At 39.6% G+C, this 26,133-nt stretch overlaps 1 protein-coding gene across 1 annotated transcript in view; it reads right to left on the reverse strand.

The window, feature by feature from the left end:
* Positions 1–352: 352 nt before the first annotated feature.
* The window catches only part of atrn (attractin), a 196,434-nt gene continuing 170,653 nt past the window's right edge, over positions 353–26,133 (reverse strand). Inside the window, exons 28-29 of the mRNA XM_066718346.1 lie at positions 9,569–9,683; positions 353–7,261 (exon numbers count right to left, since the gene is read on the reverse strand). Coding sequence (XP_066574443.1) covers positions 7,137–7,261; positions 9,569–9,683 — 240 coding nt within the window. The 3' untranslated portion in view covers positions 353–7,136. The remainder of the gene's footprint in view (positions 7,262–9,568; positions 9,684–26,133) is intronic.

A 26,133-nucleotide genomic window follows, 5' to 3' on the forward strand; every position in this document is an offset into this window, starting at 1 on the left:
GCTATATTGCTGTATTAACTTCATACCCCACCCTCCATAAAAATAAAATGAGTAGTATGGGTAATAGAATCTGGACTAAATGACCTCTGTTCCATTTCCAGCACTGAAACCCCCTCTAACCAGCCAGCAGAATTAAAACCATTGTACATTAACAATTTATAAAGTCTGCAATAACTGAATTATTCTAGTGCTAATATGTGTAGAAATTTGTAAACATTTATGCTACAGCTTACGGAAAATGACAAATTGAGACAAATTTCACTCAGTGGCCCATAAAGCCGCCAGACCACCAATGTGCGCCACAGTGACCGTGACATTAAGGAAAAGGAAGGATGAAAAAAAAACAACAATGCAGGATTTTCACAATTTTATTTTAGACCAAACTCTATACCATTCATTATTTACATTTGTAGTATATTGTTGGCCTTCAAATCCTCAAATCGTACATTTATTTCTCTCATTCCTATTTTTTTTTAAATTAGCAGTTATTTTACAATACAAAAATGTTTTTATTCACTTCTGTTTGACAAAAAAAAGTGCATTCCTACAGTTTTCTAGTCTTTTTTTTAAATATTGAATTATTTTTCATCGTTTTCATTTTCAACAAGAACTCTCTCCTGGCAATGAAATAGTTTACAATACTTTCTCAGTATTTACAAAAGAGTGCAATCAACGCTAAATTATACATATTAACAAACTACTTGTTCGATATCTACATGGCGCTTACAAAGACAATGGCGGAGCGACGCAGGTCTGCTCCTGGATTTGAGGCTCGTCGGAAAAGAGTGTGGAGATGTGCTCCATGCGTACTTCTCAACATGGTGTTCCTTTGCTGCCACGTATGCATTTTGTTTCAAGGGTATTTCAACCCCCCGCCCCCTACACAAACCGCAAGAACTAAAGGCCTCCTGTGGCTGTACGAGATACCAAAATGTGATCAATATCACAGGACGACATTCAAAGCCAATTTCATCCACATCATTCTGACTGCAGATACATTCTCAAGAGTATATGAGGAAAAATAAAACAAATATTTGATTTCTTGCACCTCGGTTGTCTCTTGTTATACTCGCAGCTTTAAAAGTGTACTATTTTAGGAGATGGTGAGTAAATTGTGAAGTCGGGAGCAAAAAGTCTAAATGGTTATGAAGTCAGTGCCTTCTGTGCTGATTCCCTACAACAGCTACAGACCTCGGGCCAACTGCCCTTTCTGTCCGGTAGTGTCTGTCTGCCCTGTTCCTTTGCAAGCGGTCTGTCTTTTTCCACGCTAAAGCAGTTTCTAGAAGCTGCCCGGTATGGTGTCCAATTACATGTAGGAGAAAATACTGAGATTACCTTCAGGTGAACTGGGTTACGTCAAACTCCATCGTTTTAAATTTCCAATCATTTCTTCAATTTCTTCTTTATGCCATTGCATTGTGGAAATATATGGAGATTTTGTTTAAAATACATTTGCGGAGAAGAGGTGCGACCCGGACAATCTGCTTCTCTTAACGAAGTAACGCACAATTCAGAAGATGATCAATACAGTTTTTAATAAAGAACTGGCAATCAGTCCCTTTCATTTCCACATGAACTGCAAGTGCTACCGGATGCTAGAGGAGCAGGGCACGTGTGTATGGGAAATGGTCCCCATAAACATTTCAAAACCAAACTGATTGTTTGTTCTTCTCATCAATTAAAAAACAAACAAACATTCCTTTTAATAAAGGACAACTCTATTCCCAATAGAGAAGATTTGCAATTTTATATGCAAGGACCCCATGACAAAATATTGTTTTAGCAGGTCAATTTTTTGTTTGTTTTTGTTTTAAACACTTTTAGAATATAGATGTGCATGTTCTCTTGAGAACAGTCGAGTTGTCACTGTGGAGAGATGCCAGTACAATGCCTACAGATACTTCTCTGCACTTTTGCTTTGTCAAGAGACTGAGTGCCCTCAGGGAACATCTGGAAAGGCACTCAGCGATGCAAACCCGTGCAGAAATGACACTAGATTTATATTTGCATCTCTTCAAAGCAAAATAGGATATAATAACACGTATGGAAACTGACATGTAGCAATTAATAACCTTTCTTTCTGATGGGGAATCAGGGGGCCTTTTGACCTTTAAAGATACAGCTCTGAAATCGTGGTTTTAAACGTGCTGTATCCTTTGATTGTGTCTGTAGCTCGATGCAGCTCTCAGACGCAGTGTTGTCCCAAAGCAAGCGACCTAACATTATCAGTCATGAGCCACAACAGAATAGAAATTATGTTGAACAAATCTGTACACGTGTGGTTGTCTTGTTTTCGGCTAACCCAAGAAAAACAACAAAAAAGACGGCACACGCCTATAACCCAATCTCCTACAACAGTTACAATCTTCAATAATGGGTCTGCACAGAACAAGATCCATTGCACCATTGTTTAGCTGCTGTATACCGAGACACTGCAGGGCAGGCGCAGCCAAGATGGGAAAGATTGTTTTAAAAGTGATGGACCCATCAGCTCCGTTTAAGCTTTATGAAACACACTGGAAACTATATACAGGCCAACACCGGAACAAAAACACATTTTTTAGAAATGGCAACCTACAGTGATTTGCCTCGTTGAATAACTTATGGTGTATACACTCTGTCTAGATCTGTACTGCTGAAGGGGATTCACAGTCTAGCACTCCTCTTATTAAACATCCAGTGTCAGAATTTGCTCATAACATGAGGTTACCACATTCATGAAAAGCTTCATATTACATTACTTAAAAGAAATGGAAAGACGACATTAACATACATAACAACAAACCAACATAAATGACCTGACTGTGAGATGCATTTGTAATGAACATGGCAGCGATCTTAATAAACGCCCAAGTGTCCGGGGCTTACTGCAATCTAGAGGTTGTTCTCCAAATGCCACTGACAATTACTATTGTCCAAAAGCCAGTGGAAACTGTCAATGATCGATGGATCTTTTCCTTCCTGTAGTGCACTGCTTTTTCATTTCTGTGGAAATCAAATAAACTGAAGAAAACCGAGCAGACTGTTAAAAATCAAAACACATCCCCTTTGACAAGTTTGAATCGACTCTATTCCGGAGACGAGATACCGAGTGAATTGAAAACCACACACACATTGACTTTTTCTGTGATGTTTGGTCCTAGTTCTCAAAGGTTCTGTCTCTACACTGAATCAACATTTTAAAGGAGGAACGCACAACATACCCTTAGACAATTAAAAAAAATATTAAAAATACAGCAACATCACTGGAAGTTTTTTTTTTTCTCCTTATTCTCCAAAATCCAGTTTTTTCTTTATTATGTCTTCCTCTGTGGAACTAAACTGAGGTAAAATGCTTTGAGAAAAGGTTTGTGATTTTAGATAAGGAGACAACTGAACAGATACAATTACACACTGAAAAACATCAAAACCTGTTCTGAGAATTCATATTAAAATAAAATCAGAGGTTCTTCGCATTATGTAGATGAGTTCTGCTACTATGCCTGAGACTGGTTCTAACATAACTTGAATATGCCTTGCATTATTATTTTTTATTCCTATTCTTAAGCATATAAACCACCACTTTTTGAGAGTACCTAGTCCTATTTACTGATTTTAGTATCACTTTATAGTGAAGGGGGTGGGAGATGAAACAATGGTTCATATTTAGTGTTAGAATAATAAGTGAAGACATTTAAAATTATTAAAAACATGGCAAAAAGAACTTGCACAAGAACACAGTACAAACGCTTTATGAATAGCCAATATGTTGGTGAAAGGTTTATGGGCATTATTACTTCAGATTAAAATGCCACACGTGTCAGGCAGGCATCGTCTTCAGGCTGATGCACATCATGACGTACACTTTGGAGAGTCTACCGCCCTCATTTACTGAAGCTGCTGTCCTTTTTCCCAATAAGCACTGCAGATGAATGCTAGTTTATACCCAAGCACAAGAAAGGCAAATAACTTAGTAGACATGGAAAAGAGGAAAGTGCAAACCCAGCAGTCTTAGTGTTAACCATGCGCCTATTCCATGCCCCTATCTATCCTGTGAAACAAGCCCAACCTAGGGTTTACCATACAGATAATAATATCAAAAATCATTAGCAGTCTTAGAAATCAGGGGAAGATTAAGTCCGGATGCTGTCTAGGCCCTTTTGTTGAGCTCGGTCACAGCGGTATGCAGAGGATTGGATTTAACCAGTCCAAGGTAAGCATCTCACACTACACTACTTGATTCTGCCAAGTCAATGCCTCTGTTTGAGTCATGGCCCACCCCCATCTTGCAGTTTGTCTCCATTTATACCCAGTAATCATTACCCAATAATGAGAATGTGTAGACTAATGCCTGAGGGCAGACACAGCAGCTCTGTGTGGATCCCTTTTCATGCAAAATAAATGGAACTTTATTTTTTATAATTCAAATACTTGCCTGTATTTAGTTGTAAGTTTGGGAATCATTCTGCATTCTGACTGTGATTTGCTGTGAATTTTATGCTAATCAACTGTCAACTTAGTTCTTCTAACTACTTAACCCCCGCCCCCCCCCACCCCAGTTTGAGTTAATGCCCAGCACCTATTCGCTTAACACTTAACTCTCTGGACATATCATTGGCAGAATCTGGTCAAATATATTGTGAAACGCACCATATCTAGTAACATTGAACAGATTATATTGCTAGATCTTGCTGGCCTAATTGACCCAATGGAAAATCCATCACATGGCATTGTTTGTTTCCACGGAGGTGCTCTTCAGGCATCAGTTCTTCAGCTGAACTTATTTGGTTGAAGGATTATCTTTTTTAAAAGGCAGCAGTTCGGTGCCTTCATTTCTCATTAGGATCTCATGAAGTAACTGTAAGGAACGTGTATAGTACCATTACCAGTTTTGCAATTGTATCTCACTGTGCTGTCGAGTACCACGAGCAGTGATTTGTTAAGGGATAAATATTGAAGTAAGAGAACGGTTTCTATGTTCTTGTGTGATGGCTGGTAAAGTGCTAAACCCTGACAGTATTGACTGTAGCTTTGAGGTTTCAGGATGCGTTGTCTGATAACATTCTAGATAACAAAACGGAGAGGGGAACAAATTAAAACAAGGGCTCAGGTTTTGTTATCCCTGTGGCAACCAAGTCATACATGTTCTCAGATCAACCGTTTCTTGGTCTTATTGCTCGATAATTACTATAGTTGGCTTAGACAACAGCTGGAGGATAAAAAAATAAAAAATAAAAAATGCAGACCGAGTTTTTTTTTATTATTTCTTTGCAGAAAATTGATTCTCTTCACTATTCCAACAGCAGAAGAGATAAGTCTGCAAATTGAAATTGTTCCTGCAAGTAAACCCTTATACACTCACAGAAATATTGGTACTGCCTGCTAGATCAAGGTCTTGATTTGATGCAGATCTCATTCTGATTCCAGAAGATCCAGCTACAGTTCATTGTGTTCCACTGCTGCACTAACTCATATCCCCATCCGAGCTATATCTGCGACTGATGTTATTTAGTGAAAGCTGACATAGAAGAAATGCACCAGCAAGATCAAATAGTCGCAGTATCGTTTTAGGTCACCAACAAACAAACCTTTTTTTCTTCCTTAATAAAAGGCAGCAGGTTTTTAATTAACCTTATAATTAGAGCTGCCTACATCCAACTTATTGCTGCCGTCACTACCTGCTTTTAATTCTGTAAGAAGCCGGGTTAATCCACGTCCCTCTCTCATGGAGATCTGGTGATGAATCACACATTTATGAATAATTGGGTGCCATAAAATTGCAATGAGGTTATGCAGTGCGATGGACCTGTTAGCACACTGAACCAGTCACTAATTCTGTGTGGAAAGCAAGACTTGTTAAGAACAAATGTTATTTGTGTCTTCATTTTTAAAATCTAAAGACAACTGAACCATGAGATTTGCTCTCAAAAGTCTCTCTTCACTTGAAGGATCATGCAAATGCACACTGGCTGACACATGACTTACTCTGAATCACCTCATTGCAATCATGAATCTAGATTGTAGAGCATGTAAGCAGTGATACAGATAGTTCTATAACAGGGTGGCTCCTACTATGCAACTTGCAACTATGCAGCAAACTCAACATTTGGGTACATCACTTTCACAATACATCAAATCAATCCCTTTTAGTGCCTTCCTGATCCACAAGTCCTCTAGACAGGAGACTAGAACAAGCCAAGTACATTTTCTCGGTTGATTTTAACTCCATTCCTTGCAAATCCTCAATCGCGTGGGAGAAGATCGAACAGAACGGCATTGGTACTGTATGTGCTGAGTGATTAATTCTCTACGTTAAAAAAAGGTAAGCGAAAAGGAGCATCTGGACTGCAATTGTCAACATCTGTCGCCAGGCTGACGTGACTCCTGGAGGGTTTCCCCAGCAGTGGACAACACAAGAGTGTCCAGTGATATCCTTCTCTCGCTGCACGGACATTAAGTCATCGCGTAGGTTGTCTGTTGGCAGATTTTTCCTCAACTGCTCCCACAAGAGTTCAGTGACACTGATTCGACCCTGAACAGGAGCTCCCGACCTCTCTCAGCAGGCAGGGAGACTCTTCACGTCAGTTCCCCAAAGCACACCTGCTCAGAAACAAACTGGCACGCACGGATTTCTAACCCAATCAATGCTACTACATCCAGCATATGTTGCGCAAGATACTAAGATATGTTCCAACAGAAACGGTTAGAGTGTGATGAATCCTTTCTCTTTTCTTCTGTCAAATTTTGGTTGTTTTAAGGGCAAAAAATAACAACATTAAACAATAAAACGAAACAAAACAAAACAAATATATATAATCCAATTTTCACAAACCAAGTCCAACTAGAAGCAGAAACATATGAGCCGAGGCAAAGCGACTCATGCTTGCTTTTCTGCTTTCCTTCTTCCGGTTGTTGTTTTTGTTCCTAGAAAGGTTTTGAAGCATCCCTTAGCCAGGTCTGCATTCATAGTTCCCTCAGGCATGGATGCTACGAGAACTCACAGCCCCTCGGAGATCAGGAGCCGTCGGAGCTGTCTGTCCCCCAGCCAGGCCCCTCCTCCAACTCCTCCCTCAGGTATGCGACTCCTCCCACCAGGTCCTGGTCTCCTGCCCCTACCTGCCCGCCCGCCCGCCTGCCGCTCCGAGCCGGGGGCAGAGTCAGATGCAGGTGGCAGGCTGTGCTGGGGGCTGGTGTTTGCGGTTCCTCACGGCTCCCGATTTCTCCTTGTACGCCAAGCACATCTGTTGGGACACGTCCACCAAGGCGCTGGCAACGGCGAGACCTGTGGCCAGAGGGAAGCAGACGTTAATGGAAAAACAACCAAGCAAAGTTGCTACCATTTTACATCATGGAAATGATCTGTGCTGTGCTGCAAAATAGGAATTAAATTAGATTGTCTTTTGGTACCACAGGTCTCTGGATTGACAGCAGCAGTTTAACATTTTCTGAATTTGTTCTACTTTGGCCCAATACATCAGAGAAAAATAACTAAACCGGACAAACCAGAATTAGGTTCTCAAGAGAACAGTATTCTTGCAGTAGGCTTTTCTTTCTTAAATACGACTACTTCTGTTTTCTTTCTTTGCTGGTTGAGTTTGATCATCCTTTCCCTCTGCAATCCTTTAACCTACAAAAATGTACTTGAAGTGTCAGTTTGTTTCAGTTGCATTTTAACATGTACTGAACTGTAGACATTTCATTGCATCTGGGTCACCAATTTAAGTATTACCTGGTGTGACGCCGTGTGGGGAGTTATTAAGGACGGGAGACATTCTGGGGAATCGACTTCCCTTCTCACGCCATTCCACAGACTCATGGGGGAACCCCTGTAGGTTCCCGATCAGCAGGCTCCAGCAAAATACATCCGCGGCTCGTTGGAGCACACCAGATATAAGGGGGTCTCCTTGACTGACGAGAGGCAGAGTATATACGAGGCAAAGTGAGGAGGGTGAAAAGGAGAGCTTTCAAACTAGGAGTGCATGATTAAAGAGGAGAGAACAGAAAAACCCATTGACTGACTAGCCGGCTAACAACCTCTGCTTTAACCGAAAACCTGTCTTTGCAATACCAACCTTGGAAAGCATACATAACCCCTCCGAGACTCCCAAACTATATACATATATTCCTTTATATATGAGAGTCTGGGAAAACGAATGAATGAGACGCTGCCTGTCCAGCCATGATCCCCGGATGCGCATGGCCCAAACCCCGCACCCTGTCATTCTGGTCATAAGGTTTAAGCAAGATTATTTTTTCAGCTAGATTTAATTGGAATCCGTAATCATATATTCAAAATTTGCCAAAATAAATATCAAGAGTTCAGTTATAAGGAAAAGCTTTCTGGGTATTTATGACATATATTATCTACTCATCACAGCAAAGAGATGTTAAAAGATGCCACAGACAGCTAAATTCTTAACATAAAAAAACAGTAAAGTTTAGCAAGAACACTACATTGCTAACATACCTAATGATTCAGAAATAGAAAACGGTCAAATCTTAGTCAATCCTGTCAAGCAACAAAAGGTATTAAATAGGATATTGATAGGTTCATATAAACCTTTTAAGAGATGCCATCTGTGACAATGAACTTTTAAGATGAGGTGTTATGCAACATAATTTATGCACTTCCAAAACAAAAGCAGAAGTTGAGCCAGCCTACAGATAACCAATTTTTCTAGGGGGTAAATATTGAACAGATCTGAGATGAAATAACAGATTTGTGCAGAGTGAAGAACAGCATATAGAAGTTGGGCAGGAACAGCTGCTGGAGGGGTGAGTGAAAAAGACAGGTTTCCAGGTAATGTTATGCCGCCTGGCTGTTTTCTCATACCCAGCAACAGAGGATTCCTGGAGGGAACCCTGATAACATGTATATTACCAATAGCTAGCTTTTATACAAGACATAAATTAATAATTTGAAATCCCAAGGTAATGTAACGTGAATTAATATGCGTCTCATGCACCCAGTTCGGCACTGAAGAGAGAAAATCTGGGATTCAAGTCCTGGAATTATGGTTATGATTCAAAAATCATAAAATAAATTCAAAAAGGTAAAATAAAACTATAACGTTACAAATTAACTGTGACTCACCTTCTTTCAGAATAGTGTGGTCTAAGTTTTAATTGTAGCTAGTCTTAATTAGAAAAGGAAAGCATGTGCTATAACATCACGGGAGAGATGCTTTTTAAAAAATACCAATGTGTCTTACATCAAGCACCAAGATGTTTTATACTGTAACACTGAGCTGCGTAAACTCTGTGTTGAGACGAGTACAGAAAAAGATGGGTATAAACTGAGGTTGCATTGATTATCCCATTTATTGCAAACATAGATTACATAGACTCTGGGATGGCCATGTGAGCTTTCAGAGTACAGGATGAGGAAGAGAGATGATTATGGGGAAAGAAGGAGTGAGGGAGGGTGTTAACTTGTATACAGGATTGTTTTTGGTTAGTTGTTATTCAACCTGTTTTTAAATGCGTTCGCAAAACATATAAATGTGTCCTGACAAATAGGCCTTTGAATGTAAGAGGAAAGGGAACAAGTAAGAGACTGATGGACTGACTGAAAGACATAGAGACTCACCTGATTGGCCTGGAGGTGGAATACCCCCCGATCCCCTGGGTAGCCTCACGAAGATGGAGAGGACAGCTGCTTTGTTCCCGAAGCAGGGCTCCAGAGCAATGGGTTTGGGCACTGTCTGTACAACGCACAAAAGAAAGAGGAGATCTAAGCAAGTGTTTAGTCATCACTGCACCACCATCTAACAATCCTACACCTTCAGCAGAACGGTTGTCTCTTTTTGACACCTTTTCAGACAAAACCTGAGCATAACACATAGCAGCGGGGTTCTATTATACCTGACATGTTGGCATTTCTATCTTGCTGTAGCTTTGCTGCTTCATTTAATTATCAGGCCTTCTCAGTGCAACTCTAATTAACTTTAGTGTTGGAGTCTGCTCTGAAGATGTCTGGTTCAAACACATAAGCAGGCTCAGACCTGTAATGGGGATGGTAAACTGATGAGCATTTTTGAGGCTGGGTGAGGTTCTGAAGCTGGTGAGGAGGGCCTTTATTTATCAAACTGTTTAAATTAAATTTATTTATTTGATTAATTTAATAATGGTTGTATACTTGACTTTTTCTGAATATATATATATATATATATATATATATATATATATGCATATAGAACAATAAGAGCGAACAAACAAAAATGTGACAGAATACAAATGTTAAAATGTTAACAGATTTAAAGAAGCTATTTCAATTCAGGCTGCTCTGAGGGCAAATGTGGGAGCAACTCACTATCAGATCAGTGTAACTAATAAAGTGGCCACTCACTAAAGTGCATGTGGTGAATAAACTGTTTTCAGGCACCAGTTAAATTACGTATTTTTCATGGGTAATTAAGAAGCATGTTTGTTGTCCCTTTGTTGCAGGTGGAAACTTTCCTTTCCACATTACCTCAGCACATTTGTGAACTTCTGAAATGCAGTCAAAATTTCACACAGATAATTAAATCCAAACAGCTCTGGCTGAATCACAGGGCGATCTGCACCTGAATCGCATTGATCTGGTTGACTGCAACCTTCAGCATTGTCATGTTTTCGCTCTTAATTTGAAAAGTGTCTGAAGTGATTTAAAAGTCATTTACCAAATGAACTTACCAAACTGTCAATGTAATATAATAAGATGTGACTTAACCCTCAACAGAAAAAGAAAAAAAAAAAAAAAAACCTGAACAAGAAAAAGCCCTAAAGCAGTTAAATCCATCACTAAATAATGTACTGGAAAGGCGCAGAAATTAGGGATTTCTGAATTTGTGATTTACTGTACAGCTCACCCACCCTGTGTGAACACCCTGCTGTTACAGCCAACTTCGTAGTTCAAAATCACACATTTTCCCAGTGAGCTACATGGATTTTTCATTAATGTTAAAAATATAAACTATTCAAAGAAAGACAGGAAAAAAAACATGCAGACTATATACACTGAGCATACAAAACATTAGGAACGCCTACTGTTTCCACAGAATAGACTGATGTGATGAGGTAAATACAGTGAATCCAGCTGAAAGCTATGATCCCTTATTGATGTAATCTGTTAAATCCACTTCAACCAATGTAGATGAAGGGGAGGAGACAGGCTGAAGAAGGATGTGTAAGCCTTGATACAATGGAGACACGGATTGTGTATGTGTGCCATTCAGAGGGTAAATGGGAAACAAAAGAACTAAGTGCCTTTGGACGGGGTATGGTAGTAGGTGCCAGGTGCTGGTTTGAGTGTGTCATGAACTGCAAGGCTGCTGGGTTTCTCATGCTTAACTATGTGTATCAAGGATGGTCCACCACCCAAAGGACATCGAGTCAACAGCAGGTCAGTGGTTGAAAATGACTCATTGATAAAAGAGGCCAAAGGAGGTTGACATGAATTGTGCAGGGCAACAGACAGGCTACAGTTAGCCACCTGACAGTACATTACATTGGTGCTGAAAGACCCTTGCGGCAACTCGACATGGCGATGACCTAACAGAGTTACACTTCTTTCAGCAAAAACACCAGAAACTGTAGTTGAAGTAGGTTAAGGAATGGAAATTCTGGACACTGGATGATTTCAAGAACTTGAGATTCCCTTTCTGTGCACTGTAGGTATCTTAACAGACTTATATATACATCATATCCATATAAGTACACCAGTACACCAAAGTACACCAAATTTTCTCTTGGATTACTATGGCTAAAATGCACTTGCAATCCCTATACTGAAAAACTAAAGAGATAAAGATGCCTGATGAGGCCTAACAGTTTCTAGCAATCCCCTCCACTGTCAATCCTGTACCCTGCCTGCACGGGATGCATTCCCTGGTCATGGTCCCAGTCCTGGGGCTGTCAGCCACATGCAGCCCGCCTGGCTCTGATGGGACTGCTCGACAGGGCCGGCGCATGCGAATCTGTCTCTGTGGGAGCAGAACTGCTGCTGAAAGAGCAGAGGGCTCAAATGAGGACAGCTTTCTCTCCGTGTCCGTCTCCAGGGGCTTCTAATTGGTCTGACAGTGGAGCTAGCGATGGGCCTAAAGTTGAAAACACACAGAGAACAGGGCTGTGGGGAGTGAGGTGATAGACTAACCGAGGGGCTACTCAAACACAGAGGGCTATTTTTATCAGATGGTAGTTCGCCACACTTGGATACTTTTAATCTATCTGAGTATTAGGAGTCAGATCTAATAAGCTTTTTCATCAGTGCCCTTTTTTGTTCTAAACAATTTTGCTTATTATTTATTGAAGTGGTAGATCACGCTATTAAGATTAATATTAAGATTTAAACTGCCATATGGCACTGTTGAGAACTCTTGTAACTTCTGAAAACTATTATTATTTATTTCTTAGCAGATGCCCTTATCCAGGGCAACTTATAAAATATAAGCGCAATAGAAAGTGCAAAAATGGACACTCAGCCAAGCCAGCAGAAGAGTCGCCTAGCTCACCCCAGTTAAGTATAGTTTTTTCACGTGCTAAAAGATACATCGATTGTTTACGTGGTTACTTGTTTAGCCAAGAGTTAGATATATTTTTCACCTGTACTGTAGTAACGGCAGCAACTGTTTGTTAATTAGCAACAGACTTAATGCACTTTGTTTTTAGATTGACACGCAGTTTCTGTAAATCAGAAGTGGTTACGTTGTAGGCTGTTCTTATTTAGTATTGTTGTGAGCTATTGATCAGTGTAACTGCGTGTGTCTGGCACAGTCTTTGTCTGTATTCAGATTTAAAGCAGCCATTAATTGTGCTATTAGCAGTCCTGCCTGGGAGGGATTGTGCCATCCCGACAGCATTGTGTCATTCAACGCTATGCAGGTGTGTACCATCCTAATTAGCTACAGGTGTACTATTTAACAGCCCCCTGGACCTCTGCGCCAGCAGTCAGCACCAGCAGCTTCAGTGCCCCCATTCCGAAGGGCCATGCTTACAAAGGGCAGGGACTCTAGCTGTGGGACTCACAAGGGCCCCAATTCCAAAAGGCTGGGACTCCAGCGAGGAGAAGACTGTGAGGCAACAGCAAGAAGCCATGACGATCTCTTCGATTCCACTGCTCTCTCCTTCCGCTTGGCATGCACCTGCACACCACTGGCTCTCTAATCCCTCTAACCTCATCTCTCCCCTCCTCCTCCATCCCCTCTACTCTGCCACTCAGCTTCCAACAATGCCAACTTCATCTCCGCCTTCGCCTCCCACCATTCTCTGGATTTCCTCGCTCTCACCGAGACATGGATCTCCCATGAGAACTCAACAACCCCTGCTGCCCTATCCTCTGTTTGTCCTGTCCCACTCCCCCCGTCTTACCAGGCGGGGAGAAGGAACAGGGCTCCTGCTCTCCCCTTCTCCACAAAATCCACAAAATAATTCCACACACATGATTCCCTGTCGGTTGTATTTTGTTTACATTACCAGCGTAATGCCACAGGGAATTGGCAGAAGTTGGCGTGTACACCGCACAGAACCTGCATAGAAGTGGTTCCCAAACGTTGGTCCATGCTTAAAAGAGAAACTAAAAAATCAATTAACAAATATGAAAATAATTCAAAATATTTAATGTTTGTATTGATATCGCTTAACAGGTAATGGAATATAAAGTGAAATGATACGCCATGTTAGTTCAGGGGGGAAATGCACCTGTATAATGAACAGCTGAGTGGAGCCGTACTCTTGTGCTGTAACGGAGCCACACCGTGCCTTCTCATGATGGATGAGCGTTTATTTATTTTTTAAAAACTTCTACTCTGGAGGGCAGCAGGAGGGAGAAATGGCTTTTGTCTACAGTTTGCACACACAGCTGACTCATTAACAAACAATCCTTGGGGAAGGCAGGGCGGCAGAAGGGAAAGATTTACGACCTCGGACCATTCTGCTCCGGTGGGGCAGACTGCAGGCCAGCGCAAATATGAAACAGTACAGGCTACGCCGCAGGAATACCAAACGAGCTCCGAACACCACCTGAAACAGTCAGGTTAGCGACAACAAAGCGAAAAGATACAAATCCACAGGACTAGGAAAAAAAACATCTAGAAGAAGGAATGGTTATTTGTGCTACTTTTCTTTTTATTGTGGTATTGTGAGACCTGTCAGTATATTCTTCTAAAAAGCGAGAACCTTATACAATTAATTGGTTTATGCTACATCTGACTTTCTTTTTCAAAACATAGTATAACATTAGATAAGTTTTTGTGTTAATTTACCTCCGTTTCGTTCATGAAACAATTACTCTAAAAACAATGTGTATTCCACAAGGCTGCAGACAGTGTTGATGAGCTAAACTAAGAAAAGAGATCTTGTGAAAATATGGTAGTTTGTAGCCGGAGAATTTTAATTCAAAGAACGTCAGGTAACCAAGATGATTGAACCCCAAGGAGAACAATGAAATGCAACGTTCGCATTGAGAAGTATTGGGAAGAGACAGAGAATATGAACTTCTTCTTTGCCTTGGGTTTGCTGATTATGAGAAAACATTTGATTCAATATATACAAACTCAGTCAGCAGGGCTCTAATAAAGCAAAACATTGAGGAAACCTGTATAACTCTAATTAAAAAGGTCTACTGCAATGCCACATCACAAACCTGACTCCACCAAGACACTAACAAGATCTGCAAAGAAGTATGTCAAGGAGACACAATCATTCCAAAACTCTTCACAACTCTTGAAGACTTTTGGACTAGGGATGAAAAAGAATCAAGGTAAACGGAGCAATGAACAATTTACAATTTGCAGATGACATCATAATATTTGCAAAAAAACCACCTGACCATCAGTTTCATCACCTTGCATTTGTTGCTCTTATCATTCAAATTCAAGCTCATGGTACATAAGTTATTTATGTTTTCCTAAAGCTTCATGTTGAGTGCTGGGGCTTATTTTAAGAATGCAGACCGCAGAATCTCGGCGTGATTTAAATACGAAACAGACGCACTATGTACCCAGGACTGTGCTCGGTTCTCATCATTTATCGCAATTCTGGATTAGCAGTGAAGCCCTACAAATGGAAACCCCAAACTAAATACCACTAATCTCTTTAACTGCAGCTGCAGTCAATAAAAGCAGACAGCGATAGGCCTACATACTGCAGTAGACCGAGACATAAACATGTGCTTATACTGCTACTACTGTCACTCCGGAAAGCGATTTGCTGTAAAGTGCAGATTTCAGACCCTTGCGGCAAGACACAACCGATTCCCAAACTCATTTCACTTGGCCCGCTCTGCTCTCCCCCTCCCATTCCTCACAGTTCGTCCGTTCAACCTTCATTTCGATGCCCTGACTGGGGCAGCAAGATTACATCCTGGCAAATGTAAATGAACTTGCCTACAGGCTGACATGACCTATAAACCGAATGACCAGCCAGGAAGAAGATAGGGCATTAACTCTTGTTTAAAAAAAACAAACAAACAAACACACACATATATATTCAAAAACAAAACAAAAGAGAATTAATAAGGACCTTTTTATCTTCATTTTGGATCAGTAGGGCTGCCTGGGGAATGCGTCTCATTCCCTCCTGCAGGCAAACCCAACACCAAGGACACACAGGATGAGAAAAATCTGTATTCCTTCTGTTGTTTTGAAGGTCAAACAGCTGCATTCCAGGCAAAGAAAAAAAGGAGAAACAAACCTTTCCTTTTAAATGAATAAAAGAAGAAATTCAAAAAGACTTAGAGAAAGCTGTATATAAATTATATGTATTTAACTTATTTCTGGCTAAACAGATTATGTGCCTAAACCATGCCTTCTTTGGGACACATCAAAATCTGATTAACACGGCACTGTGACAAAAAGAATTTCTCACTTTCAACACGTAGTTGAAAAATATATAAATATGTAGTTGAAATAAATATGTATATACACATACACAGTGTTGGGGATTAACAGAGTACAAGTATTCTTGTATTCAGATTACAAAATTGAGAATGTATTCCGTGACAGTTACTCAGGTCAGACACATATTCTGAATTCTGATACAAGAATCAGACAAACAACATTTTTATTTATTATTTTTACATGTATTTTTTATTTATTTTTTTAAAGTAGGAATTTAAATGCACTGTGTACTTTACAACCCGGCTTTGCTTCATGTCAAGATGGCACAGTGTTCTATTTTATAATTTATGAATGAAAGAATGGGAAAATATAAAAGTGCTTTTCATGATCAAAACTTTCTACAGTTGCTGGTTGCCGTCACACATACAAAAAAAATCGGACAGAAAAACAATCCTGGCAACAAGATGAAAAGCCATGTGCGGGGTTTAACTCGCAGCAACATCAAGAAGTGATCTGAAGGAAGAACTTTCAGCTTTGTGGCAGCAAATAAGTCCAGACTGTTGTGCATCTAATTATACTTCGTTTGCATTCGAATCATAACTTCAGCTTCAGAAACATGATTTATGTTTTTTCTTGTTAGTGCCAAACTGGGTACATGATGACACGTTAATTCCCATTTAAATAAATCAATGCGATTTTAAGTTATGCATATCGTGTTTAAAAGTCAACTATTGGTAATTTAGGATTCTCCCCAGTCATTCGTTATAGCAGGATGACTGAAATGTGCCAGGGGGCAGACATTGATGCGGAAACTGAGGAAATTACATTACATTATTTGTTAATGACTAAAAGCAGTTAAATGTGTTATTAGTCTGCCTGGGAATGGGGTGTTATTATGATCTAAAAACTATATGTATCACTAGTGGAATCAGGAGAGATACTTTGATTTGTTCCTTGAGTATATATTTTTGGAGTGTCTTATTTTCAGGATTTTTTGAACTTTTTATAATAAACAAATACAAAAACAAAAATCAGTATGATAGCAATACGCTTCTGAAGACCATTCCTATTTTTAAAAGAATATTGACATAAGCAGATAAGTACAGACAGATATCCAAATAAGTTAATGACAAAATTCAAACAAGATAAATTATGAAATGAAAAATCAATTAAGGACATATGGCCTATTATAAGTGCATATTATTTCCAAAAAGGCTGTTATTGGTTGAGAGACTTTCTCAATTGTTTTGGCTTCCTGGAGTCACAGTGAAAAGCTTGCATGAATATGTGCCAATTATCATACTCTGATCAATGCAAGACTCTGCAGGACTTTTATATAAATCTCAGCTAAATAGATTTTAAACAGAGTAACAGGAACAAAAACATCCACTTCAATCAGTCTTCCATATTAAAATTGATTGTACATTAAATATAGAAGATATTTACATATTATTTTACTTACTGAACTCAACTTCTGTTGCTAATTTATTACGAAGCATTCCAAAAGTAATCTGAATGCGTTACTGATTTGGAGAATTGTATTGGAATACGTCACAGAGTAATTAATAAAGGTGGAAATTAGTATTCTGTAACCCTCCCAAGAGTGTCTCTTTCTCTCTCCCCCCATATATCTATCTACACACACATACTTATGTTTCTCTACATCACAAATGTCAGAATCAGGGTTAGATGAGAAAAAATAAAATAAACAGGTATATAGTGCCTTGCAAAAATATTCAAATTTAAAACCCATCCTTGTCAAGGGACTTTATTTTGTCAATCTTGGCATATGCATTCCTTAGAAGGAATTTGAGCAGTAACAGGATTTAAGCAGGCAACCCGATGTTGCCATAAGAAGAGCTCTTTACTCCACCACCTCCAAGAACAGCAGGGCTCAGAAGTAAGCAATATCCACGGAGTCGTTTCACTGTGAGTCACCTGTCTGTGTTCTATCCTTTCCTTTCATACATGGAGAGCAACCAGAATATGAACAGGTGAACAGTTCATGTCATATTTTGCCAAATTATATGTTCATTGGTATATGTTTGTATCATGTAATTTACCAAAAAAAAAAAAAAAAACTTTAAACCTAGCATTAATTAACTAATGTACAATGTAATAGCTTTGTTAATGAGCTAAGGGTCTTGGGCTTTCAGAACACATCTAAAACCATCTGAGCAGTTTCAGTCCATTTTAGTCTATTGGCTCATTGAGAAAATGAGTGCCAATTCTACACTGGAAAATGCTAACATTTAAATAAAAAACATATTCATGATTAATGCAAAGATTAAAAAGGATATTAAAGTACACTTATGCATCAAACCTGAACACCAGAAGGGCAAGGACTTGAGACTGAGACCCCTCTGATACGCAGTTCCCTCATGGGAACTCGATGTTTCACTTCAAATTCCCAAATTCTCTCATCAAATGACTGGCCAGGGCACTTTCCTCACAGCTTAAAAAATAGGCTGCAATCGGCTGCAGAATCTCTTCCACAGTAATCAGTCTGGCACATCTATGGTAGGTCTCTCCATCTCCTTCTAAAATATATGCCTGCCTGTCTTTCTTTAGGAATCTATCAATCTCTATCTGTAAGACCTTCCCTTGGCTGGCATTAGCCCTGTTGTATTGATCTGCCACAGACAGCCCTGCTTGTTATCTTGGGAGTGTTATACAGCAGTCAACCTTGACTCTGCAGATGTTGAACTTATCTGCAGTAAAATTAAAGGTTGTCCATGTAGTGGACAAACATGTTGACAGGTGTCCTCCTCAGTTATTCAAGGTGTCAGAACTGTCTAAAGTATTCAGTGGGTATTCTCAGAGGGTATTATCAAAGGTGTAAACGTCTAGGAGCACTCTGAACATTGGTCATAAACTCACATTTTATTCAGAAGAATCAATATACGTTTTAGTTTTCTTTTGATATAATATATTTAACTATAAACTCAATGTTAAAACAGATTTTAAAACTGGGATGCACAGAATATTACATGGCACCGTGAAATGTGAAGAAGAAAATATCTGATTTTGGAAAACAAAAGGCTTGAAAATGAGAGCTCCTTATCACAAACTGTGAGGAAACCCTTAAAAGAAAAGAAACCGGGAAAAACAGGTTAAGGAAGAGAACACTGACTGCAAGGAGAAGCCAGAGCAGTAAATGAGGAATACTTTTGAGAGAGTCCTGTTGTGAACAGTCCTGTGCTTCTCAGTCAAATTTTCAAGAGGAGAAACACAATGCAAGACAATTTCCCCACAGTGGCCTGCAGCTCGAGTCAGATTTAGGTCACGACTTCAGTTTACAACACAAACAAATGTGAAGTTAAAAGCCAAATAGTACTTGTCTTAGGGTGAGAGCAAGAGCAGATTTTGCACAGCAAACAACACAGATCCTATTCAAAACCTGACCCTTTTGAAGACATTTTGAAGAAGCAGTTTTCTTCCTCCCTCCCGTGTACAAAAAATGAATGTCACTGTGGTGTAGGCGTTTGCAAACTCTGTACTTTTAGATGTATTCTGGTTCTGTAACAAGGATTTTCTTGTCATGATTATTTTGCTGCTTGTGTGTCAAGTCAGGTTTTCATCAGTAGGCCTCATGCTGCACTTCTGAAAGAAACACAGTTCTGGCACACCAATCCGCTTGCTGTGGATGCCATCAATACCCCCTTTTAACAATCTAAAGAAGAACGTCAAAGCCAGCTCACTTCTTTGCAACAAAGTGCATAAATCCAATACAAAGCAGAAAAATAATTGAATTTAGTTCCTCTGATTTATTGAGGAGCCATTCTAAGATACAGAAAGTCGAAAGAAAAGATAATTAAACGATTTCCAGTTTTTAATTTAGAAAGAGTAAGTCATCACTTCTCCAAGCTGCTTATCTGGCAAAAAAACAAAACAAAAAACTCAAAACAAGGTGGCTGATGGTTTTCCACCAACCCAATGTCAAACCTACCCCTCTCAACTCCCAAACCACCGCCCCCACCCCCTCAAAAAAAGTCTACCTTTTATACACATAAGTCTAAAATCCCTGGTGACACACAAGGTGACACATAGGAGTCTCTCGACTTTCAGTCAAACACATTTACTAGAGAGAACAATAAGAAATACTTTGGCAAATACAAAAAAGCCATTAATTCCAAAGTGTCATGTTCTAAAAAGCAGGAAGCGTCTGGTCTTTTAACTTTTGAACATCAGTCAATTTAAATCATGGAAAATTATATATATATATAATAAGGTCTTCTTCAAATATTTACTTGCAGTGCTTTCACATTAGAGGTGTTTTATTCTTCTCTTTCAGAAGTGTGTTAATGGCATTTCTGAGTAAAAGAGCTTAGTCAACGCCCCTCTGGTGGGAATAATCTCGACTCACCAGACTGAGCTAATAGAGGCTTCTTTCAATTAACAGAGATAATTGCATTGCGGATCTGGACTGGAGTTTCACTGCCAAGTTTTCCTGCCGTTTAAGGAACAGTGTAAAATAAAAGTTGAAAAGTAATTGTATTTAAAAGGAGCACAAGGAAATAAAATACAGGCACCACAAGCGATCAAACCCATTTCAGTTTTCACAGCAAGTTCGTCGACACTAGGAGCTGGACAAAATTTCAGGTGTGCTATAGTATTTTGCCCAGTTTCGTTAGCAGAACTCTCACAATTAAATCAGATTTGAAGCATGTTCAACTGCTATGCAATGGGAGTCATTTTCCCCGTTTGTTGTTCCCTATCAACCAGCTGACAGGATTTGATGAACCAGACCTCAATCGAGCAGTTCTTGGCTGCATTTACTAGTTTCAAACTCCTTGCGAGAAAAGTCCAAGGAATTCGTTTTGGCAATGATGTGTTTGAAACACAGCAGGGGAACTACTGCAAAGATAAAAGCAGGTAGTTTTTTTCCCCCTGAATTCAATTATGTCAGTTCCAAAACTACCTTATATTTGCATAATTGTATGTTGTGAAATAGGGAGTTGTAATTTTAATTAATTTTCCAGTCTTCCATTTAGACAAAGTGCAGAGGGGAAGGACATGTATCAGAAAAAACATTAAGTGGCATGAAGTATTTAGCATGCCAACAGAACTGTGTATTTGGTAGTCAGGTAATACCATTGCACTTTATTGTTATATTTTGTATTAATTATGTTAAAGCCTATTATTTTATTCTGTGAAGCACTCTGTGGGAACTTTATGAAGGGCGCTATAGTAAATAAAAAACTGATCGATTGATAAAACAGTGAAGGAGAACACCCTGTTTTATGTGCTAACACTATTATTATCTGAAGTCGGGTTATATAAGTGTTAGTTTAATATGCCGGAACCACCTCTAGAGCAAAAGAACAGGAAGACTGTCTGTCAAATGAATGATGACCTTAGATCCAGAAATGTAATGTGGCTGAGCTGACATCAGAGGAGCTCGGTTAGAAACACGTTGTCCAAAAGTGAACACAGTTACAGCTCTTTTTACAGGGTCTAAAATCATTTTGTTCAGCTTTAACCAAGAACTTTCATAGTAATACACCTTTCTTGCAGGTACCAAAAAAGCAATATCCAAAAGGAAATGGATAGCACTTCAAATCACACCGCTTGCAACACTGAAAAGAAGTTCCATAGATTTTCCGTTACGTTCTATGATGTATTCCACAATAGTATGACTTGGTACCTTACCGCTGAGGGCACTAAATCTATTTACCCGAATCCATGAAATCTGTCTATGTGGAAACCCATTACTCTGTTCCCTACCTGGACGGAAAATTTATGTAGTTCTATAAATGAAAATCTACAGCTCCACAACATTCCAGGCTAAACTTATTTAAGTTTTAGCACTGCTGATTCTTTAACAACACTAAGGCAATAAAAAACAAGTAATGGGCTCTCCTCCAGCTCTGGGACACAAGTCTCACTACAGGGAATGATGTTTGAGTTACTCTCCGATAAAACAGCATAGAAACAAGGGGGGGGGGGGGGGACCAAGCCGTAAACACTCAATCTCTACAGAACCCGATTACAATCTATTGCTCATACTATATGCTGCCTTGTGAAGTGCATGGGAAAAGGAACAAAAAAAAATAAAAAATCTAAATTGGATCTCAGCTCTTTAGCCATTTCAGGCAAAGAGGAGAGCTGGCTAAGGTGGAAGGCATTCAGGAGAGAGAGAGAGAGAGAGAGAGAGAGAGAGAGAGAGAGAGAGAGAAAATATCCTAATCTGAGATTCAACATCTCCAAAGCAATTCATCTGCTGCAATTCTTTGCACAATAAGCACGCACGCAGATAAGCCAAGGTAGAAGCCAGTCTCTGAGTGAGAAAGCCCATGGCAGCTCATCACGTAACATGCTCACCGGTAACTTTAAGGAGAGCAAGCGAGAGCGAGGCAGGGGCAGAAGAAAAAAAGGTTTATCGGTTTTAAACAGAACTTGTGATTCGCCCAGGCACAATTCCTTTATTTTTCGTCTAGGGAAAGGCAAAGGTGTCTTGCGAGATTCACCTTTTCATGCTCGAGTAATTCTCCTGCTACAGGAGTAGGCTCTGGAGACAGATATTCTTCTGCCTTCCCCAGGAAAACAGAACCCAGGAGTATGCAGGACTGTGAAGTGGAATCCTACATAGTGTACGACACTGTAAAATTCACATCTTCTGGAGAATGTTTTATAATAATTATACTATTATAATCCCATAATAATCGACACAATGAGGCCTCAGCCAGCTCAGTGCCAGCCTGACACTTTCTCACACAATCAAAATCTACGAGTCTGTTCTAGAAAGTGTCAATCACTCCCACCACATCACAGGATCAAAGACAACAAAGTTGTAAATCCCGTGACAGCTACCTGATGAGGACCCAATCAGCAGGTGAAGAATATATCCCAGGTGGGATCCAACAAAGAGGAATGTACCACGAGGGCATGCATCACAGCTGGAAATAAGACAATCAACGATCATTATTTCTTGCTCCACATGCTCCAAAATGGCTCCCTGAATACACCGACAACTGAAACTTAGCCAAGTACTCGGCTCCCTTCAAGACGCAACGCAGGTCTGTGTTTTGTGCTGCTTGAATCACAGATTGGATTTTCAAAGCAGACAGCTGCCCAGCCAAAGCCGCAGAGACTGTATCAAAAATTATTTATAAAGTCATTGAATATTGTGTATGACACGTTCTTCAAGCTAGCAATCGGGCCTGATCACCGGGATAGCACCTAATTTGAACATTTTCAACCTTTTAACTGAATTGGAATAATCCAATACAGTAATTGCTCACTGTGTGCTCTGCTACACCAGCACAACACTCATCTTGCCCAGAGAGCTGTTTCAGGATCCCTGTCAGAACCGTGTACAGCCTGAGGAAGAGCCACCACCTCAGAGGAATATCTGTGATTGAGCCTCTTTATTTGCACAATCATCTTTCAGGAATTACCTTCGAAATAACCCATTAACCTAGAATCACCAGACCATCGTTCATCGTCTTGTGGACACACTCCTAGAATCCCTGCCTGCATCCTTATCAGCTTCTGACTAAGGTGACCAACCTAATATGATTCCTGATAAGCATCTAAACATTCAATATTTGTCATTGAACTCGATCCTGGTACTCGAGAAAAACTGCAATTTAATTGAGTAAGAGTTGATATACAATAGTACATTACATAATGTATTTTTGCACAATCTAGTTCTACTAAACATTTAAATGTCTGTTATACATATATGAGTGACTATTATATATATACATATATATGTGTGTGTATCAAGAAAGATCTTCACCATTCTGCCATTAGCTATTTGAGACCAAATTCAATATTAGCTAATAATATAGCAGATTGATATCTAGCCTATAGTTAGTGCAGTTTTGCCCAATTTAATAAATTGAACCTATGAGGGGCGTCATGATCATCTCTCCTGAACCGGTGTTTGAGACTGATAAAACAAACTCTGAAATAACTAACCAATACTAATAACTGACATTAGGATTGGAATAACATTATTGACTATTAAGAGTAATCTTCCACTTAAGTAGGCCTACTTAATTGGGGAAAACCAACTCTTGCTATAAAAAGCACTACATTAGTTTGTTAATCAAAGTTTTGTAATTTCAGGCAAAACATTCTTCCTGTCCAATCTGAGGAAATGAAGACGTCCAATGCCTCTCCTCATTTACAGGAAATGTTTCAAAAACCCATCACGCAGTTTAATGTATCAATGTTTAATACTGTCTCTTCTAAACAATGGCAAAGGACTCATCCCAAGATTAGTTAATTTTGCAGGCTGTGGTGTCAGTTTGTGGGGGTTCTTTCAGTGGAATTCAAATCTAAATAAAAATGTCTAATATGAAGCTGGGAAATAATTACTAAATTGATTTAGATTGAATAACTACACATTATTACACTGATTTCTATATTTGGTTGGATTCTATCCCTAAAAAAAAAAAAAAAAAAACACTGGTGGTTTATCACTTAAAACACCAAGTTCCTGCACATACATTACTTAAAATGTACATGTATTCTCCACTGAAATGTCAGTAATTAAACATAAAATGTAAGGTTAAAAAAAACACTCATGAAGCTTACAGATAAAAAAGTACAGAAATTCTTACAGACTTATTTGAGATAAAATGAAAAGCCTGGAATACAGTACTATCTGATCACTGGTGAGAATAGCATTAATTATAAAAATACTACACACACAACCACAAAACCATTTTCTAAACCTCTTTGATGTGAAGAATGAGAAGAATGTGCTAAGAGGCCAGAGGCTATAGTCCCAAATTAAGCTGCCCATCATGCTAAAACCTCAGATTGAATTAGGTAAGCAGGCGTAGATAACTGATAAGTTTGCTTAAAAAAAAAAGGGTAATATTGGTTCCCGAAGTCCTTCAAGGTGAAGTGAAACTGGTTCATTGAAATGTGTTACATTTTATTTATTAACACCATGAACTGACTTTTGGAACATAACACATTAAACGAGAGAAAAGAGAAAAGGTTAACTTTTGGGGAATCGTGACTAGAGCTCCACACAGGTCAAGCACAATTGTATACGGTGCTGTAGTTGTGCTTAGGAGAGCCATTCTGCAATTCCACTCTACTGAAAGCTGACAGATTCTATCAAGTCCCACCCCCACCCACCCCACCCCACCCCACCCCCGTATCACCACCTATTTATTTCTTGGAACATCCGTACTTTCTATAGACTCCAACGTGCAATTGTTTCAGAGACTACATCATTTTGGCGGTGTCTTCAGCTTTCTTGGGTTTGGGACCAATTACTGAATAAATGAGTTCCGCTGGCAGTCTCCACAAATGTAATGGGGTATTGTATTTTGAAATCGATTAGACCCCTGGAGGGAGACCCCTTTTGTGGGGAGAATTAAAGAGAAAATAACAAAGGTCTTTTTTTTTTTTTTTTAGACTTATTTTTGTTGCCAGTACACAGGCATGGTTTGTCCAAAGAGGATGTTGCTTCCTGTACACTCAATTGGAACAGCATCCGCCATTGAGGAATGAGGAACCACCATACCCTTTCCTAAAACAAGACCAGCTAACGTGCAGCACCAACGCTACACAACAATACTGTAACACTCAACACTAACCATACAGGCAGAATTATCCCTATCAAGTTGCAACTTCCATGCTCAGAAACGTACAGGGATTTAAAAAGCCGTATAGGGACGTTTGCACTATACCCAAGAAGACCAGTCTACAATGAAATCAAACAAGGCATTAATCACAAACCACAAAACACATTGAAACGAGGGGTGGCGAGGTGTGCTTTGCTCATTGCGATCTTTATCTTAGCACAGGGCAGACACAGTGCTGCTCAACCCCGGCTCCAAGGAGGGGAGTGACGGCAAAAGAGCAAGAACCCTGGCTTAACAAAAAGCTGCATCGCAACAGAACTATTCAGTTGATGTTATCATCATCAGCGCTCAGGACAGAACAGGGAGACACTGGCCAGTCCAGGCAAAGTGTCCATGATCGATGGGAACGACATTGTTAAAACACAGGGAAAGAAAGGTTAATTGAAAATCAAAGTCTTTTCCAGAACTGTAGCTTCTCAAACTTCATTTGGAATTGTTCATGTGTGAACGCAGTCGATGGAATAAACCAGGGTTCGGCAGTTCCAGTCAGGAAGTGCATTGTGCGTCTCTTTTCATTCCATCTGAGATCTTCATTAGTGTTATTGAACTAATTATGTGGTAAATAAATCTAATCAGCTGTCTGACTAATTTGACAAATGAAAGCTGCTCCAAAAACACTGCACGGAGCCAGCACTTGAGACCTGAAGAAATCTAAGCAGATGCAGCAACACAGATCAACGCTTGAAACAAGATGACAGCTTCCTCTGAACTCCTACCGGGGCTTT

This window comes from Amia ocellicauda, chromosome 12 (genome assembly GCF_036373705.1).
Source record: "Amia ocellicauda isolate fAmiCal2 chromosome 12, fAmiCal2.hap1, whole genome shotgun sequence".
NCBI classification, from domain to species: Eukaryota; Metazoa; Chordata; class Actinopteri; order Amiiformes; family Amiidae; genus Amia; species Amia ocellicauda.